General features: G+C 39.0%; 1 protein-coding gene across 6 annotated transcripts in view; it reads right to left on the reverse strand.

The window, feature by feature from the left end:
* THSD7B (thrombospondin type 1 domain containing 7B) overlaps positions 1-18,564 on the reverse strand; it is a 370,445-nt gene that overhangs the window by 71,078 nt on the left and 280,803 nt on the right. For all 6 annotated transcript variants that reach the window (XM_042808460.1, XM_042808457.1, XM_042808459.1 and 3 more), the window contains one exon: positions 12,711-12,889. In XM_042808460.1, coding sequence (XP_042664394.1) covers positions 12,711-12,889 — 179 coding nt within the window. The remainder of the gene's footprint in view (positions 1-12,710; positions 12,890-18,564) is intronic.

Consider the following 18,564-nt stretch of genomic DNA (forward strand, 5'->3'; position numbering starts at 1 on the left):
ATGAATATCTATTGCTACTCTAGTTTCTAAAGTACTCACTGATGTTTGTGTTCCAACAAATATAAATCTGTTTATTTACTATCCAACTTTACAACCAGCTACTAGCTGGGGAAAAGCAACATGAAAAAAAAAAAAAATACATCAATGCCCATGCATTTAGAAATGTTAGGCTGCAAACTGGCAGCCTGGCAGGAGCGCTGTCTCACAGCCCCTCTCTGTGACTACCCAGAGGATAAAAATCCTCTGTCCTGTAGCAAGCGAGATATGAGCCTTATTAAAAAGCAGCATGATTACATTCTTGTCCTGGGTTGAGTTAGTGGTGGAGATTTTTGGTGGCAGGGGAGGGGGCTATCGGGGCGGCCCCCTGTGAGAAGCTTCTCGAAGCTCCCCCAGCTCCACGTCAGCTCCACTTCTGTTTGGGAAATTGAGCCAATTGGCTGCGCCTCTGCGATAACGTATTTAAGAAGGGATGTGGTGATGGGCAGTGGGACTTGTGAGGAGGAGTTGCTGCAGCTGCATGAACACCAAGGTCAGTGGAGGAATGGAGGAAGAACGGAGGGGGGAGGTGTGCCGGAGCAGAGACCCCCCTGTATCCTGTGGGGAGACAGCAGGGCGGCCCCCCCTGCCACCCATGAAGATCTACGGTGGAGCAGACATTGATTTGTGGCCTGTTGCTCCTGCTCAGATGATCAAGGTTCTGTGCCCGAAGAAGGCCGGGGTCTCATGGGAAAAGGCAGCCCCGCTGCTGTAATTCAGTGCTGGGAGGATTGCAGCATGCGGGGGGGTCCCACGCCGGAGCAGCTCGGGAAGGGCTGCAGCCGTGGGAGGGAATCCAGTCGGAGGAAGTTGGTGACCCATGATGGAGCAGTGTGGGGAACGCTGCGGCCCATGGGAGGAATTCAAGTCGGAGAAAGTTTGTGGAGGACTGTCTCCTGTGAGAGGGGGACCACGATGGAGCAGGGGGAACAAGTTTCGGACACTCCCCTCACCGAAGATGAAGGAAGTGGCAGCGCTGACTGCACCCCCCATTCCTTGCCCCTGCACCACTGGGGGAGGAGGTAGAGATATCGGGAGCAGAGCTGAGCCCGGGAAGAAGGGAGGGGTGGGGGGAAGGTGTTCTCAAGATGTGGCAATGCTTCTCACTGTCTTACTCTGTTATGTGTTGTTAGTGTCTGTAATAAATGTATGTTCTTTTTTTTCTTCCCCTAACGAGTCTGCCTTTTGCTCATGATCATAAAAGGGGGATTTTTCCCCATCCCAGTCCTATCTTGAACCCCAAGCCTGGCTCTCTGTCCCTTCTCATTGCCGGAGGGGAAGGGAGAGAGAGCTGCTGCATTGTGGTTGGCTGCCAATCAGGCCTAAACCACAACAATTCTGTAGATCCGACTCTAACTAAACTACATGTTGAACCAGAAAAGAATTTAAAGCACTGCTTTGCTGTACTGTAGCTCTATCAAAAATGTGCACTGCATTAACAAAATTTGATATCTCTGGGCCTGACATAGGTTATAGATTTACATCAAAACTTGGATTTAAAATTTGGATTTAAAGCTTGGATTTAACTTCTCAGAGAAGACATCATGTACAAGATGGATAAAAATCTGGCATGCATGTTTTGATCCTGGTCTGGATCCCTAGTTACAAAGGAGCAATTCCTTAATAACTGGATTAATAGCATCAAAGAGAGTACCACTTAGCTGTCAGAAGAATGATTTACATAGACAAATATACGTTCCAGATGGCCACTTGTGAGTATATTGAATTTAAATTAATGCAACAGATTGGCTTTATTTTAAGAAATTTTGAAAATTTGCACACTCATAAAGGGCCATATGTTGGATTTAGTGACCACTAAGCATTCCCACCAAAACCAAAAGCAACTGAGGTGCCTCAGTGAAGACCAGCCACTGCAGCTGCATTACCTGAAAGCATGGACCAAGGAGCACAGGTCTAATACACTGAAGACTGAATGAAAAATCTAAACTCCATGCATTAAATAGAACACTGTATAACAGCATTAACAACTGTATATTAATTATTTTCACCAGTTAAATACATATATAATAAGACATTATAAAACTAGCATATGGCTAGGTCTTCATTACTTTTCAAAGTCTTGTTTAGATGAGACTGCTAAACTTTACTATTTTTCAACATTACTCTTTTTACTCAGACTCTTCGGAACAAGAATGAAAGTATCTTTATGCCTGGTATTTAATGAGAAATTTTATGAACCTCATAATGTCACTCAAAAAATGAAAAACTCTCATCTTTGCCTAGTAAAGTCATAATTTAAAACCCAAAGTCATAATTTAAAACTAACTTACAAGAGTATAAAGGACACTTAAGCTTAACAGATGTTGGAATAGACTGTTTAATGTAGACTGACCAGAAGAGCTGACAAATATTATCTGGTTTAACATTTCTAATTTCCAAAGTTCTTACTAATTAATAATAATTGTCCAATTCTCAAACTCCCACAGAATAGCCTGGATAAAATCTTCCTGACCATCCAATAGACGTCTACAGATCTTATCTAATAGGACATTTTCCACATGATTTCATAGCAAACCATTTTCATCAAGTAAAAATGAATTTCACGATTATTATGAATGATTCTAAACTATTATTTTAAAGAAAAGGGTTTAAAAAAATCCAGAAACAACTAAGACTGTTCAGTGACAATGCTGTAATTGCATACGAACTTATTTAGGAAATCCAAGCCTTAAAATTAAGGTTAAGAGAAGTTGAGCGTTTCGCAGTGGTGCGTTACTGGGAGGACCTCACCTATTTCAAACACAGGACTGGCAGGTGGGACTCAAGGGAAGGCTCTTCCCATCCATCCCACCAGAAGTCACAGCACAAATGAAATCACAGCAAAGCTGAACTAACCAACAGAGGGCAGCTGACTCACAGGTATATGAAAATCTTATTCCTGCTGAAACCCATGGCAAAAACCCCTTGCCATCAATGAAATCCAAACTGACATAAAATCTTTTTAACTTAAATCTATAATGCCAGGATTGGGCAAAGCTTTTCTAGTGGAACCAGTATGTTTTCAAATAATAAAGATGATATTTGAGAAAGGAAGCTATAAACCTTTCAAAGTTCAAATCAGATGAGTGCTCTGAAACATGTAACTCAAAACTCTTTAGTCAAAATTTTTCAAATTTTGCAGAAATTCTCAAGCTAGCCATCTCTGCTATCACTATAAAAATTGAAGTTTGCATACCATATTTATTCTTCAAGAGTAACTCATATGGAGAAAAATCTGTTTTTATAATGTATGCTTGTTATAACCTTAATTATGGAATAAAACGCAACAATAACCTACGAACTAAAAAAAAATACTCACCCAGTGATCAAACTAAAACAAAACATTAAAACTGTTGTTTTGACAACAGCATGTGGTTCAATACTAGAGCCAAATTAATTCTCCATTAAAATGTAAGTAACCATTTTAAGCCTGCTTTTTAAATTATTAAAGTGTAGCTAACATCTGTTTATTGTGAAACCGCAAATGACTCTCATCCCTTTTAAAATTAATCTTTAACTCTAACAAACACATAGAATATATTTGCCATCAAACTATAATCGATGCTGGGTAAACCTTATTAAGTGCTCTAATATTTAATTATCTTTGGTTCTGAGTTTGAATTCCAAAGTTGATCTGGAACATCTGAGACACTGTTGTTTGCTACATCTGTCAGAGAATACAAGGGGTCACAAAACTGTCCCTTCATAAAACGATGCAAGTTACCTGGTTAAGTTACAATATGGGAAACGGCTGACTCAAAAATAATATAAATTATAGACAGATTAAAAGCCCTCATAACTTTTAATTAAGCAATAAATCACAACAGACTACACAGGACTGCTGATTTATGCACTCCTCGAGTGAGAAGCAGTAAATAAAATTAGACAGGACAGAATATACATCTTACTGGAGAAGAATCATCTATCCTTTGGCATTTCATTCACACATAAAAGTCTACTCATCTTTAGTTTTTCTACTGGTGGCTATAGCCTGCAATACACTTACTTATAACACAAAGACATCTCATGATCTACAGGTAATGAGGAAGGATTAGCTGAATTTGTTCAAACTCATATTCACAACTCTTTTCTTAGCGTCCCTGTTAAAACAGGGACTTCAGGAGTCAGGAAGAACTGCAGACAGCTGTACAGTGGAGAGAGCTTTAATTTCTCCTTTCTTTCCCCAAACCCACCTGCATGTGACTAGAATTGATTTCAACTTTGGGAAAACAGCCCTCGCAAACAACAGACCTCCCTGACACAGGGCTTGTATTTGACAGCCGCTCAGAAAGCTGTAATTGGGCTTTGAGATCCAAAAATCTCAAAGTGGTTTATATTCCAGCTAGCAATCTGGTAATGCTGACGATCCTGATGCTGTCACCTAAAAAAGATGCAAAATTCATTTATTCAACTTGCAGTTCAAATGCATGTATTTATCTGATGGCAAGCCCGGCACAATCCTTCCAGTCATGTGAGGAGAGATCAAGAGGAATACAGAAGGTCATTTGCACTTCTATTCTGCTGTCTTGGAGGAGGAAACCAATTAAACAACATAAAAAGAAAATAAAATCCATTCCTGAATCTATCAATCAGCTACAGTGCATAAAACAAAGCAAACAGAACAAATGATATGGGTATAATTTCTGGGAAATGGCCACAGGAAATGTCTGCACCAGAAAAAATATTAACACTTGTTAAGTATTAATCAATGATAACTGCTGTAGACGGAACAACACAGCAATATTAAATACTTAAAGAAGGCAGGACCATGGTTATTTTAAGGACCATAATGCAAGAGGTGCCTGAGCATTCCCGAGCTTCTCAGTAGCTTTGACAGATGCATTCACATAGCATACATCTTCATGTCTACTCTCCCTGTTTGAGCAGCAACTTCATTTCAAGTTACTCTCTCTTATTCGTAAAGGAGAGTCAGAAAATAGGAATTTTCTGCTCTGAATGCTCAAGATATGTTCACAGCATGCAGGTGAGTCAGACCACCTTTAACAAATTCTATTCCTCTAAGAATAAAGCCAACCAGCTGAAATTGGTGAACTTTAAACTGAGGACACACAGATTCTGCTATGTATTTATGAGGAAATCCAGTCCTTCTAAAAGACACTGCTGCCCACTGGGAGAAAAAAAAAAAATTAAAAAGTGACCAAAATCTTAATTAATAACCAAGCTAGAGCTGCATACCTAGCAGAGCGAATGCAGAAGACGTCCATATAGACGCCTGTATGACGCACATCCAGACTTACATATTTGGCTGACTAAAGGCTATATGAGATACTCTGCCCTGCAGAGAGGAAACTCATTTCTTTTCTGCAGTCTTCTCAACATCAGAGCTGGGGTCAGACTGCCATGATGTCCTTTCTTAAAGCTTCTTCCCAGAATAGCCTCACATTGGTTTCTGACGGTAGTAGATGTTAAATCAGGCCAATGCCAGTATCTAATTTAACAACTCAGCCCAACTCAACCCAACCCAACCAACCTTCGTTGAGGCTGGATGTTCTGGACCATGAGTCAGATTGCACACCCAAACTCCCCAGATTGGATGAGCTGGGCTGCCTTCTGCTTAATGCACTCCCATTCAACATCTTGCCAATATCTTGTTGCATCCACACCTCAAAAATTTTTTAAATCATGTGGCAGGTTCTACAGAACTATAAATTATTGTAATTGATTTCATTACTTGACTTAGTTTCTATTTAACAAGAAATTTGCACACTCATGTCTTCTATTATAGCAAATATTGTTTTGTAATCACCAAGATAATATTTTGGAAAATGATTTTGTACACAAAGAAATTACAAAAGACAGTAAAGAGAATGAAAATATGTAAAAACTTTCATTTAACTTGCCAAAAGCAGGAGAAGGGATACTTCTGTGTAATTCACTTTTTCTCAAGTCACATGTGATAAAATCATGATGCCAAATAGCTGTTTTTCACATCTCCTGCCATATGATAAGGTGGAGACATACCAACGTTTTTCATTCTGAACTTTCTTGGGTTTGTTCCAATTAGAACAGAAGCTACATCCTTATTCTAACTGTTATGCAGTATTTCCCCTTCCTTAACAACTGCAAACCTAAAACTGAGAACAAATTACACTACAAAACTTTGCAGAAAAAAAAAAAAAAAAAAAAAAAAAAAAAAAAAAAGAAAACTTTCTAAGGGTAAAAAAACCCAAGATTAAATCCACTGCCAAGGAATAACCAAGGCATCAATCCTTTGTGTTCTCCTGCTCCTAAGACAAAGACAAGCAAGAGTAAGTTCAGTCTCAGTGTTAGGTGCTGTCATGCTGATTTATGACATGCAGCATATGCTGGTCCTCCAACATGACATATTGTCCACATGAGATTCAGCACAAACCAAACTTCTTTCCTTAAAAAATATTGTCCAAACCAATTTAACTTCAGTTCCTTAGGTGAAATGCTAATACTTTCTCCACTGGGCCACCTGACCTTCTATGGCTGATTTTCCATTTAATTCCATCTCCTCTGCACAGAAATAACCAGCACAAAGCACTTTTGGTATAGCTCCTGTCTTTTGATACATTTTGCAGTATGCTATCATATTAAACAATAAGTATTTTTTTCAACAACAAATGTAGGAACTGTATTTGAATCAGAAATAACTGTGAGTAAATTTTCAGTTCCAGAGATGCAAACGTATCACTTTCTTTTACAGCAAGAAGTCCTGCTGTGATATATATTTCATTAAGAGAACTCAGTAGGGACCGTAGTAGGCAGAAAAATGTAGTTTAATCAATTAGCACAGGGCTGCTAATTTTTGTGGATTCAGAGTAATTCTACAAAGGAGACTGGCACTGTAAGGTATTTAATTTCACAAAGTATAAATGTTCCCTCATAATTACAGAAATACACCATAGAACAAGATGCATTATTATTAAAGAGAAGTTTAAAGGAGCTATATAGAAAAAAAAAAAAAAAAAGCCAAGTGAAAAACACTTTTGAGGAAAGTTGTTAAACTGCTCCATTTCTGCAAGGCTAAAGCTTTTCATGAGTGGCAATTGTGAAACTATGTTTATACGAATCTTTATTCAACAGAAAACCTGCAGGAGAAATGAAAATCAAGTGTGGATAGCTATTGAAGCTGAATACAAAATTAATATATGCTGAGAATTAGAGTAGATGCTACAGGGTTATTATCCTGAAGGGCAACACATGAAATAACTGTATTTTCCTTAAGAAGTGAAGCAGTACCCACTGACATGGTGGACTCTCCAGACACTAGCTTCGGGAAGATGAGATAGCGCTCAGGCTACACAGATGTGGCTTGCTACTTTTGCTCATTTAATTAGCTAAATTATTGTTTAGTATCAAAACTTCCAGTCACAGCAAGAAAAGTGTAAGGAAACCAGGAGGTTCTCACTGTTTTTTGACATGGAAAATTCTCCCAAATTAGTGCAGCAAGCAAAAAGCTTGTCATTTTTATGATACTGTAAAACTGCACTAGAAATCAGAGGACAAATTCCTTCCTTTAAGGCTGAGTGGGAGGAAATCAGACCTTCTGAAGGTAAAACCAAGATTAAGGATAGGATTTTTGTTTCCAGAATTTAAGTTGCACATGAAGCAAATGAGTGTTGATAGACAGAGCCAGCGGAAAATATAGGTCAGCCATGTCCTTGCATGCCACAGCAAGGGATCTTACACAGCTGATGTTACTGGTACAGCAGCACAAGACTGGGCTCAGAAATAAAATCCTGGCAGCTGAAATCCGTGAGAGGAAGAGATTTTGGGTGCCTCAAAAAAGTTCAGCAACTTTGCTGACAATTAGAAATCTATATTATAAAATAAGTGATTTAATCAGGAGCTATTTATAGCTAATACATTAATTGTATTCTTGAAGACCAAATCCTGATACTGAAAGGTAAAGGCTATACATGCAACTCACTATCCAGGGATTGAACGTGAGCCAATTCAGTGAAAGCAATGAAAGGTGCTGGGTTCAAACTTAACTTCTAACACAGGAGCCTAGCAGTTTTGAAAATGCTTCATACACATGCACATATACATACATAAATACCTACGTGTGAAAGACATATTTATATAAAGGAAGAGTACAACCGAGTATTAAACTAAAACAAAGCATGAAAATAAAATCTTTTATAGTCAGACACACTCAAAATTAAAAGAATAAATGCTACTTTAATAATCCACAGTCAGATAGGGGACAAAGATAAATGAGAGAGGTGGCAAACATTTTGCAGCAGCAAGTAAGGACAGGAATATAACTTGAAGGAAGGCAAACAAGAGAAATATGGTAATGTTATACAATGCTTATTCAGAAACTTTATTGTATACAAAATTATTGCTCTGAGAGTAGTTACCTACATAAATAAAAATTGACTTTGTGTCATTAGTGTCCTGTGATAAGCCATGCTATGCTGCTCTTCCTTAAGCAGAGTTCCTCTGACACTGATTTTTGGATCACAGAGACTTGACAAATATGAGCCAAAAGCTGCCTTGAGAAATAGCTACTGAATGTGAGCAAGTCAAACCTTAGTGTGCACACTATTGGTTTTCTTTGTGGGTTCTTTGAGGAATTAGAGTGTGAAAAACCCAGGAAACATCTTAACAAAAGGCCTTTCCTGAAAAGACCTTTCCTAACATTACAGATTAGAAAAGGGGAAAGATCACACACACACACACATACTCTGCCTCTAGCCCCAAGCCCAGCTTTGCCTCGCAAGAGGTAGTGACTTCTACAGTTAACAGCAGTCTCCGAGCCCATTCAATCTCGTACAGTTTAATGGTGAGTTTTTAAAGTCTATAATTTTGTAAGATTTTTACTTTGAAAAGAAATTTGACACCTTTTTTTGCTGATCAAAAAAACTTTGTTTTCTCTGAAGCACAAGTAGGACTAAACCAGTCATTTTCTATGAAAAGGTTACGAGAAATTCATACATCTTCACACCTGCTTCGGAGAGATCTGATCTGTAAATGCACCGCTGCCCCCCTTTTCCTTTCGTTAAGCTTCTGTACGCAATTTCAGTAGAAGTACTTGCAATTGTAATGTGAAAAGTGTCTGTATATCTCATATTCTAGAGTGAACACCAGCAAATGTCATTAAGAATAAAATATTCATTTTAAAGAAAGCTGTAAATTTAAATTTCAAATACATTACCTTTTTTCCTGCTATGCTTGCCTTTACTAATGTTCCCAATACTTTAAAAATGTTTGCTTAAATATATACAGTATATATAAAGGGAATAAACTACTTGCTATGATATTTGTCCTTTAGCAGAATCAGGTAAGAGAGAGAAGGGGAGGAAGGAGAAGGAGGGAAAATCTTGACAAGAATATATATTGGAGGAATCAATAAAAAGATAATCCTTGGAATTCATGAGTCTTTAAAATAAGGTGCATTTTCTTGTAGTAATCCTAAAAACCTATAAAAGAATATTCAAGCAATAAACCCCCCATAACTCATATTTAACCTTTCATCATGTAGAACTACATATTAAATAGCTTAGCAACTGCATGCTGTGTAAGTGCATTCAAATAACAGCAGAAATAGAAAAATGTAAATGCTACACCTCTTTTAACATGCATTGCACAGCCAAGAACATCTGCCAACTGACCCCATAATCCAATCGGCTGTTCAGAAGCAATTGTATCCTTAGATAAGAGCTGTACAGCTTCTACATGCAATGCCCATTTTCTTTAAGAGATGGAGCAAAATGTAGTTAGTCAACTCTTCAACAACTTTCAAACACTTAGAGATACAAGACGAAAGTAATTCAATGTATTACATGGACCTGAATTAAAATACTGTCATCTCTTCCCCCAGATATCGTAATTCATCTTTTAATTTCACAGCGCAACAACACAGAGGAAGTTTAAGGCTGAGTGACTATATCAAATCAAGTGATTACCAAGTGCATACAGTCCACGCAAATTGTTTGTCATTTCTAGTAGAAAATAACAAAACCTGGAATAAAATATGGAAGGGCTCAACCTAGTCCATCAATTACAATGAGAAGAAGAAATACACAGAAGCTGAAATAATTCTTCTGAGTTTACCTCTTGCATCTACTGCAAAAGGAGTGGACTGCCTGAGAGGCTCTATAGGCAGGGGGGATGAAGATACTTGAAGATACCTGGCTTCAAGATACTTCAGAAGAGATAAAAGCTCTGTGGAATTAGGAGTATAAACCCCATGGAATATCACACAGTAACAGAATGTGTCATTATCTCTGAATAAACTTCTGCTAAAAAATTCTGTCCTAAGCACACAAGCAACCTGCACTACGCTGACTGAACTTATTGTAGGAGGACAGTCTTTTGTGAAACTGGTTATGCCATTCAAATAATTATTTATATCCATCAAATAAATCTTCTGACAGAGCAGTTTATTCTTGGTTCTAAGTTATCCAACTTCTTTATCAGTTGCATAAGACACAATATAATACAGTAGCCAGTGAAAGATAAGAGCAAATCTCAGCACCAAGGTGATTTAGCTTTCTTATATCTGATATCAAACAAAAGCAAGTATTTTACCACAGGTATTTAACCCAGATTATATAAAAATAATTAGGATGTCACATATTTACATATAAAGAATCTATAGAGCTTTGCTTCAGGATTTAAACACTGCCCAGACCAGAGGCAACAGAAGACAATCTGCCTTGCAGTGGATTAATGATATGTGTCCAGCTTAGCTAAACAGCAGTGCGATCAGCTAATTTAGTTTACCATCTGGGTAGGCAACCTGTGCATGCTGCAGTCTGCCTAAGGACCTTGGTGTTTCTAAATCGGTGCTGGAAGTCAAAGTCCAGTGGGTGCAGAGCAAAACTCCTTCCAAACTACACAAAGGCTTGAGAAGCGTTTGGGGAGGCAATTAGCAGAATCATGTACACAATATGTACATATGTGTGCATATCTAAGAATATATATAGACATTTTCCTTATTACCACAATTTCTTCTTATCCTAAAAGCTCTGAAATATATAGGAACTGATCCAATCCTGTATATCTAAATTGGAAAAAGATAATACAACTGGGTGCTTAAACAGCTAGAAAAAGTTTCTGTTTCTATCCTAAAAAACCCAAAGCCACAGGCAAAGAAACAAAAAAACACCAAAAACCAACCAAACGAAAAAACACCCCAAAAAACAAAAAGTCACAAACCTAAAGAAACAGACCTTAATGCAATTCTAAGGTGTCACAACTAGACCCTGCAACAGAAAGCCCTTTAATGAATTCGAGGGGATTTAGATCAAGACGTGTGTTCCTGGTAAAGAGGCAAAAGCACCAACCACATTTACATTAATACCAGTCATGGCACTTTGCAAGCACTGTGCACCAATAAACTGTACAAAGATATAATTTCCAAGTTTAAACAACTTCTTCCCTTTAATATCTTCTGAAAGGCTTTTGAAATTAGGAGATCTAATGTGTGTGGGAATAGGCAACACTTTATAGCAATAAGTTTACTTTTAATGGAAGTAGTCTGCTGTGTCTATGGGTACCAAACCCCAGTATCATCTCATTACAAAGGAGCTTATTGTTACCATACGACTTACTGTGGGATTTCATTTTGCCTCTTTGGTTATCTGTCTGATCCATTAAGAAAAGCACTGAGGTATGGACAACATACACTTTATTGCCATTTTATATTTTTGTAGTCCCTGCTGCTTCTGTTAGGCTATAGCCTATGAATTTCAACTAGTATTAAGTAAAAAAAAAAAAAAAAAAAAAAAGCATTTACCAAGTTTTTCACATGAAAATAAATAAACTGTGAAGAAAATGAGGCAAATCAGGTGTTAGAAGTGGTGCTGCATCCCAGGACACGACTGCTGCAGCAACGGTTGCACAGAAAAACAACTGATCCACCAGTTCTAGCACCTACAAGCCACTACACAAATCTTTGTATGAATACTGTAAGTCCTTCTACATATACTATACAACATATTTTATATATATATATTTATTCATAACATATATATGAAGTCCCTTTCAACATGACTGCTTCTGTCCTATTAATTTTCATGGTTGAATTTGAAATAAAGGATAGGCAAAACTAAGTAGTACTTCATCAGTGTTAATTAGTGTTGAGAATTAATCAGCAAATGAAGGAAATCACTATTAGTTTTGCAGAAATGTATACAGCATTAAGTAGCATTTAAATAGATGCTGATCTTTTTTTAAGAGTAGCAATTTAGAGATTACTTTCCTCTGATGGGATACTTCAATATCAAATATACAGAGATTAATGTTCAAGGGAACTTGTGTTGTGTTGAAGGGAAACATTGCTAAAAATAGCAATATATATTTAACAAATGCTTCTGTAACAACTATAGTCTCAGAGAGAATTACAAAGTTTTTAAAGCACCCATGACATATGAACTCTCTGATGCCTACACTCTGACCAGGTGGGATTATTCATCCAGGGCTTCCCATGCTCTGAGAGATAAAAATTTCTTCATAAAAAGAAATACGGTGTTTCAGGTCAAATTCTGCAATTGAATAAGCATCTCCCCCTCAATCCTTAAGAAGTTCGAGGCTTGCCTACAAAATCTGACACAAGGTGTCGTCCCAGAGATAGCTCCTATTTTTAATTTCTTCACCAGCACAGTACCTTTTGATCACAATTAAAAGTACAGTAAGCACAGAGAGATTGCTGTTGGCTATTTAATGCCGCTCACCTGATTCTTGAGATCCAGCTTTGGGCAGGGACGACCTCCATTGTAAGGCTTCTCCTTAAGCCACTTGGATCGGACTTTCACCCCGGGTCCACAAGAAGAGCTGCAAGGGGACCAACTGGACCAATCGCTTAATTTGCAATCAAACGGGCAAGGGACCGTGCAAGATTCTTCAATGTAACCTAAACCAAAAATTTAAGAAAGGTTTTAATCACTGCAACTAATGAACTCTGATCCTCTGATGTCTCACTTTGAACTCTGTAATCAACACAAAATGAGAACTTCTTAAAGAGAAGACATTTGGCAGACTGACAATGCCTTCCCAACGCGAGATTATGATATTACTTGTAAAGAACAGCAGTGTCTAAAACTAATTTCCACTTGGTTTAGTCCAATGAAGGCTGAGATAAAACTGACTGATGAAAAAGACACATGCTGGCAGAAGTATCTGTTGTGAGGCTGATGGTCACCAACAGCTGGTGATTATCTTCCCTATGCCATAATAAATTCTGCAGAACTCAGTGTACAGCCCAATTTTGTAGTCCTTTAGTATTATGGTAGCCGTCTCCAGAGCTGGCACAGGCAGAGGGCTCTCTTCCCAGCAGGCAGAACCAGTGGATGGGAGAGGCACCAGAGCCCACAACCTGCCAGCTGGAGCATGGGACTCATTCTTGGGAGAAACAGATGAAACCTGCTTCCTACTTCTTTCTGGTAGTTTTCTTTATACATCTTTCCAACTGGTTTGCCTATTCTGGGTGTTGAGGTTTAACCCCAGCCAGCAACTAAGCACCACACAGCTGCTCGCTCACTCACTCCATTCCCCCTAGCAGGATGGGGGAGAGAAATGGGGAAAAAACCCCAAAACTCATCAGTTGGGATAAAGACAGTTTAATAGAACAGAAAAGGAATAATGGTGTTAATAATAATAAAAGAATTAGTATATATAAAGCAAGTGATGCACAATACAATTGCTCACCACGCACTGACCGCTGCCCAGCCTGTTCCTGAGCAGCAGCCCCTCCCCGGCCAACTTTGCCCCCAGTCTATATACTGAGTATGATGCCATACAGTATGGGATATTCAGATATCCCTGTGGGCAGCTGGGTCAGCTGTCCCAGCTGTGCCCCCCAGCCTCCTCGCTGGCAGGGCAGCATGAGAAGCTGAAAAGTCCTTGACTCAACAGAAACACTACTCAGCACAACTGAAAACATCAGTGTATCAACATTATTGTAATACTAACTCCAAAACACAGCAGCATACTGGCTATTAGAAAGAAAATTAACCCTATCCCAGCAAAACCCAATACACCGGGCTTCATAAACGTAATTTTAAAGCTTTGCTTTCACCTTAATCTGACTTGACATAAAAGTCCTCCCAAGATCATCACCTCTTAAAATCAGAATACCAGACATCTGCAGGACCAACACTTTGCTGAATTAAAACCCAACAGGTTTTCTCAGGGAAAAAACAAGGTTCCTCCAAACAGGCACAACCCCACAGCTGGTTTAGGAGCTGCCATATGGGAAGAGAGATTTTGCAGAGCCCCACACTGGCTGTGGAGGGTGGCCAAACCCTCAGGGTCTGGCACCTGTCTTGGGTTGGCAGTGTGGAATAGCTCCTGCACCTTGCTGCTTATCGTGCTGCATTCGTTCTCCTTGAGTTTCTATTATCTGCTTGTCATGTCTGTATGTACCATTTTAATTTAAACAAAAAAGAGATTTCGTGTTAGACCGTGAAAGTCAGTGGCTGCTAAGATCAGCCTTTATTACAGGCGGCTTCGACCCTCTGACAGCTCTAGCAATGATGGTCATGGAAATAACTGAATTTCATCCCTACCGTATTTCTGATGTTTCTCATTTTTATGCCCTTTCCTTCTGCTTGGTTTTCATTGCACTGACACTCCCTCTATATTCCTTACCTACAGAATATCAAATTAGCTCATTCAATTACTCTTTTATGAAGGGTTTCCCCACTCTATCAAGGTGACAGTCACTGCAGCAGGGAAGAAAAATCCAAAACAACAAAACCCAGAAAAACCCAACCCAGCAGCAGCTGCCCTCCAAAACCCCCAGACAACAGCCTCAAACAACTGGGAAACACTGAGGGTGAGGCACAGAGATTATTCTGGCCTGGAGCTGAATTTACTGGCTTTGCTGTGCCCAAACTTGCTGCTGACTCCGAAGCAGGACTGTGTTCCATCCTGAGCATCGACCCACAGCAGCAATATGCTGCCTCCCTCCTGATCTTCATGCTGAAGTCAGTATCAAGAAAGGTTTCAGACTTATTTAGGCATCGCTCACCAGAAAATATCCTCCTTCTAGAAGTACAAGAAATACTGATGTTGTTTTTGTAAACAGCACCTTAAAAAATACTAGAAACAACAGTAGTTCCCTCCTTCAGTTCAATGATGCTCTATTTCTTCTCCCTTTTTCCTTCCGTGATGGTACTGTTCCCTCTTCACTTACGGCAGCCACCCTGTAGCCTGGCAGCCGCAATCATTTCCCAGTAACTCACGCTGTAACTCTTCTCTAAAGCTGCAGACCTGTCCCCCAACAGTGTGCTCTAGTTTTCTTTGCTACATCTTATCTCCGTGTGTTGCATTACCTTTTAATTTGCAGCTCCAAAGCCAGTGGAATTGGGTGTCTTAATTATTTCCAAACCAATCCATTGCAGTTGTGTTCACATGTTTGAGATATTTCAACTTTGCAGGCTTTGTATTCTCATCGAGGTGAGATTACACCCATGCACACACATATACAAATATCCAAAATAGACTCGCTTTTCTTCCCCAAATATCCCACTAATATTCTATTCCACCTGCTTAGGTTGCCACTCAAAGTAATTCATAATGTATTATGACAAGTAAAAGAAATTTTCTCATGATAGGTTTATGAGAAGCATTTCTTAGGCAGTTCTCCAAAGAGTTCTGCTCCACCACCATATGAAATATCATTTTTCCTTGGGCTGTGTGACAGCCTAGGTAATTAACTCTCAACAGAAACAAAGAAAGTGCCTTGTTTCAAAGTAGGATTAGACAGAGGGGTTATCAACTTATCAGTGAAGACAAAATGGGCTAATCCTTTTGGCAGTTCAAGACCTACCTCTATAATAAAAAGAAATATAAGACAAAAAAAGAAATATAATTAAAAAATAAATATAAGGAAGAGGAAGAAAAAGTTATAATAAACAAAACTGAAGAAACCTATTGTATTCCATCCCCAGGAAGGGCTGTGGGGATCCCTCAGCAAACCACAGAATTTCTAAAGATGTCCTGTTGCTAAGAGGCCAGGTCATTACTTTTTGAGTTTCCTCACCCATATTTCTAAATTACACTAAGTATAAACAAATAATGGCCAGCTAATAGAGCATTAAATTACCATAATGCCCAGAGGAAGCCAATTCTCCATACTGAACAGTGCTAAAGAATCAAAATGGGAATATGACTTTCAAGCTCTTCTCACAGGCTGCCATTATACTTTCTATCAATCCCTTGAGGTTAATCCTATGCCAAGACATCCATGGACCAAAGATTTCATTCAACAAAAATTTTCCTCCAAAAATCTTTGTGATGTGTTCTCTCTGCTCAGATCGAGAATGCCTTTATGGCTTTTTTATGAGAAACTAGTTGTACAACTAATGTTGTACTCAGCTCATCCATTGCCTATAAGAATAGGATATTTGGTTTTCTCTGTAGGAGCCAATCAATAGCTTTCCACTGCCAAGGGGCTGAAAAGACTTCAGTTTGGATAACCACAATAATCCTAGTACTGGCATTCCTAGAAAACTTGTAATACAAAACACCACCACCAACAAAAACCAAGGGAGACATGCTATTAAAACAACCTATTAATAAATAATTCTACATTCAGGCTATTATCCAGAGAAATACTTCTTACTGTAACAGCATAAACACATTTCTGAGTTATTGTTGCTCACATTGGGGAGACTAATTCAAGGTTGAGTTTACACAGCTGGTTTTGTCAGTGTCATCCTTAAACATCTCACTCATCCATCACGTTCCCTGATTTTCTCTTCTCTGCAGAACCTAGTACCGAAAATTCATTGTGTTTCCAAGACCTTCTATGGAAAAAGATGTCCTCTTCTCCCCAGCCCTGATCTACCTGTTTTCCATGTTTTGTTATACTATTTCTTGAAGCTTCCTTTAACTTCTATTTTTATTTATTCCTTAAAATCTCAAATACCATTAAAATAAAGCTCATTTAATTTAGAAACAACAGATGAGGGCCTCTGCCCTATCTGAACCAACAGCAGGCTCCTGAATGCCACAGAGCTGGAGCTGCGCAGAGATGTTGCAGGAGGTAGCAACAGGAACACCAGTGCATGAGATATTTAAGTAGGTGCTTTGAAAGATACTACTGGGAATAGTCCTGAATTGGCAGGAAAAATTGAGCTGGATGATCAAATAAACCTTTTCTATGTTTAAGCGCTATTGTTTTACTACTGAGACACTGCCAACGTAATGGGATGAACAAATGCATTTACCTAGGCTGCACAGCTCATTTTACTATTATTTATTCATTAAGAACAATATGCTTGTTGCTCTACAAGCCACAAATGGAGTCTCTTCCCTAAAGTGTCTGTAATAAACAAAGCACCCACAGATTACACTAGATGTACTGGGAAGGCTCAAACACACAATGTAGCAACCACTACTTGTGCCATTTCTTCTGTGCAGCCCAAGAGACAAAGCAGTAGCAGGTAGATGAATCAAGTGAGGATGATGGTCTGGCAGGTGTTTGAGGTTAAGGCTCAAATACACTGTGTAAAAACTGTTATTGTCTCATTTTTTCTGTGCAACCCAAAAGACCGAAGGCAATAGGAGGCAGCTGGGTGATGGGCTGGTGGGTGTCAGCAGCAGAGAAGCACAAAGAGGCTGTGAATTGCACCGCAGTGCCAGGGGGGAGTTTTGCAGTAGCACAATTTCTTTCCCACATACACAAGATGCTGCATATGTCACACCAGGCACAGCCAGCAAGGGGCTGCAGTGTCCTTCTGTGCCTCCCTCCACATTCACAAATGGATCATGGTGGGAGAAGCAGTGATCAGCAGGTTTACAAGCTAACATAAGACACTGGTGTCCACCTGACTGTTGCACTTGCAAAGGATAAATTTGCTGTGGGTGTAAGGTCTGCACACAGTGTTAAACAACAGTGCCAACAGGATTCCAAGAGGCTGACTTAAAAGTGATTCAAAAATAAACAACGTTTCTCCAGCAGCTTTGGAAACAGATGCACTTCTAATCGAATTGGTTTTAAACTCATTTGTATCCTCTCTAACATATTTCATCATTTCAATTAACAAACTTCTAGCGGTTCTACCCTTCTTAGTAAACCTTGAGGTGCTTCATAAAACTCAAGGTCATTACTATGAGAGGGACAATTCTGTGCATCACTGCAACTGCCACTGGTAATAACCCCACTAATTTCCCTTGGAGTCTATAGGATAAGAGAGATCACTCTAACAACAGAACAGCTGAGTGGACAGTGACACAGGAGAAATGCTTCTAATTACACAGACCAAAGGCAGAAGAAAAAAAAAAAAAAGATTCATTTTGCAATTAATATTTACATTCATTTGGTTACTGACTGTGAAATATGTAGAATAACACCAATAAATCCATGTGGTGCTAAAAGTCTAATAGCTAAAGACTTCATAAGGGAGACCTGGTAGATCATGGCACTTGGTGGGCCAGATTCTGCTCAGCTGAATCTTTGGGACCTCCTACAAAGCAAACCTCATGTTTTAACTCAGGTTAAAACTTAACATCAAGCACAGATTGTGGTTAAGAGACTAACTCCACCAGCTGAACACAGCTCTACGGTTGGGACTTCCCCAG

This window comes from Tyto alba, unplaced genomic scaffold, assembly GCF_018691265.1.
Source record: "Tyto alba isolate M040663 unplaced genomic scaffold, T.alba_DEE_v4.0 Super-Scaffold_7, whole genome shotgun sequence".
NCBI classification, from domain to species: domain Eukaryota; kingdom Metazoa; phylum Chordata; class Aves; order Strigiformes; family Tytonidae; genus Tyto; species Tyto alba.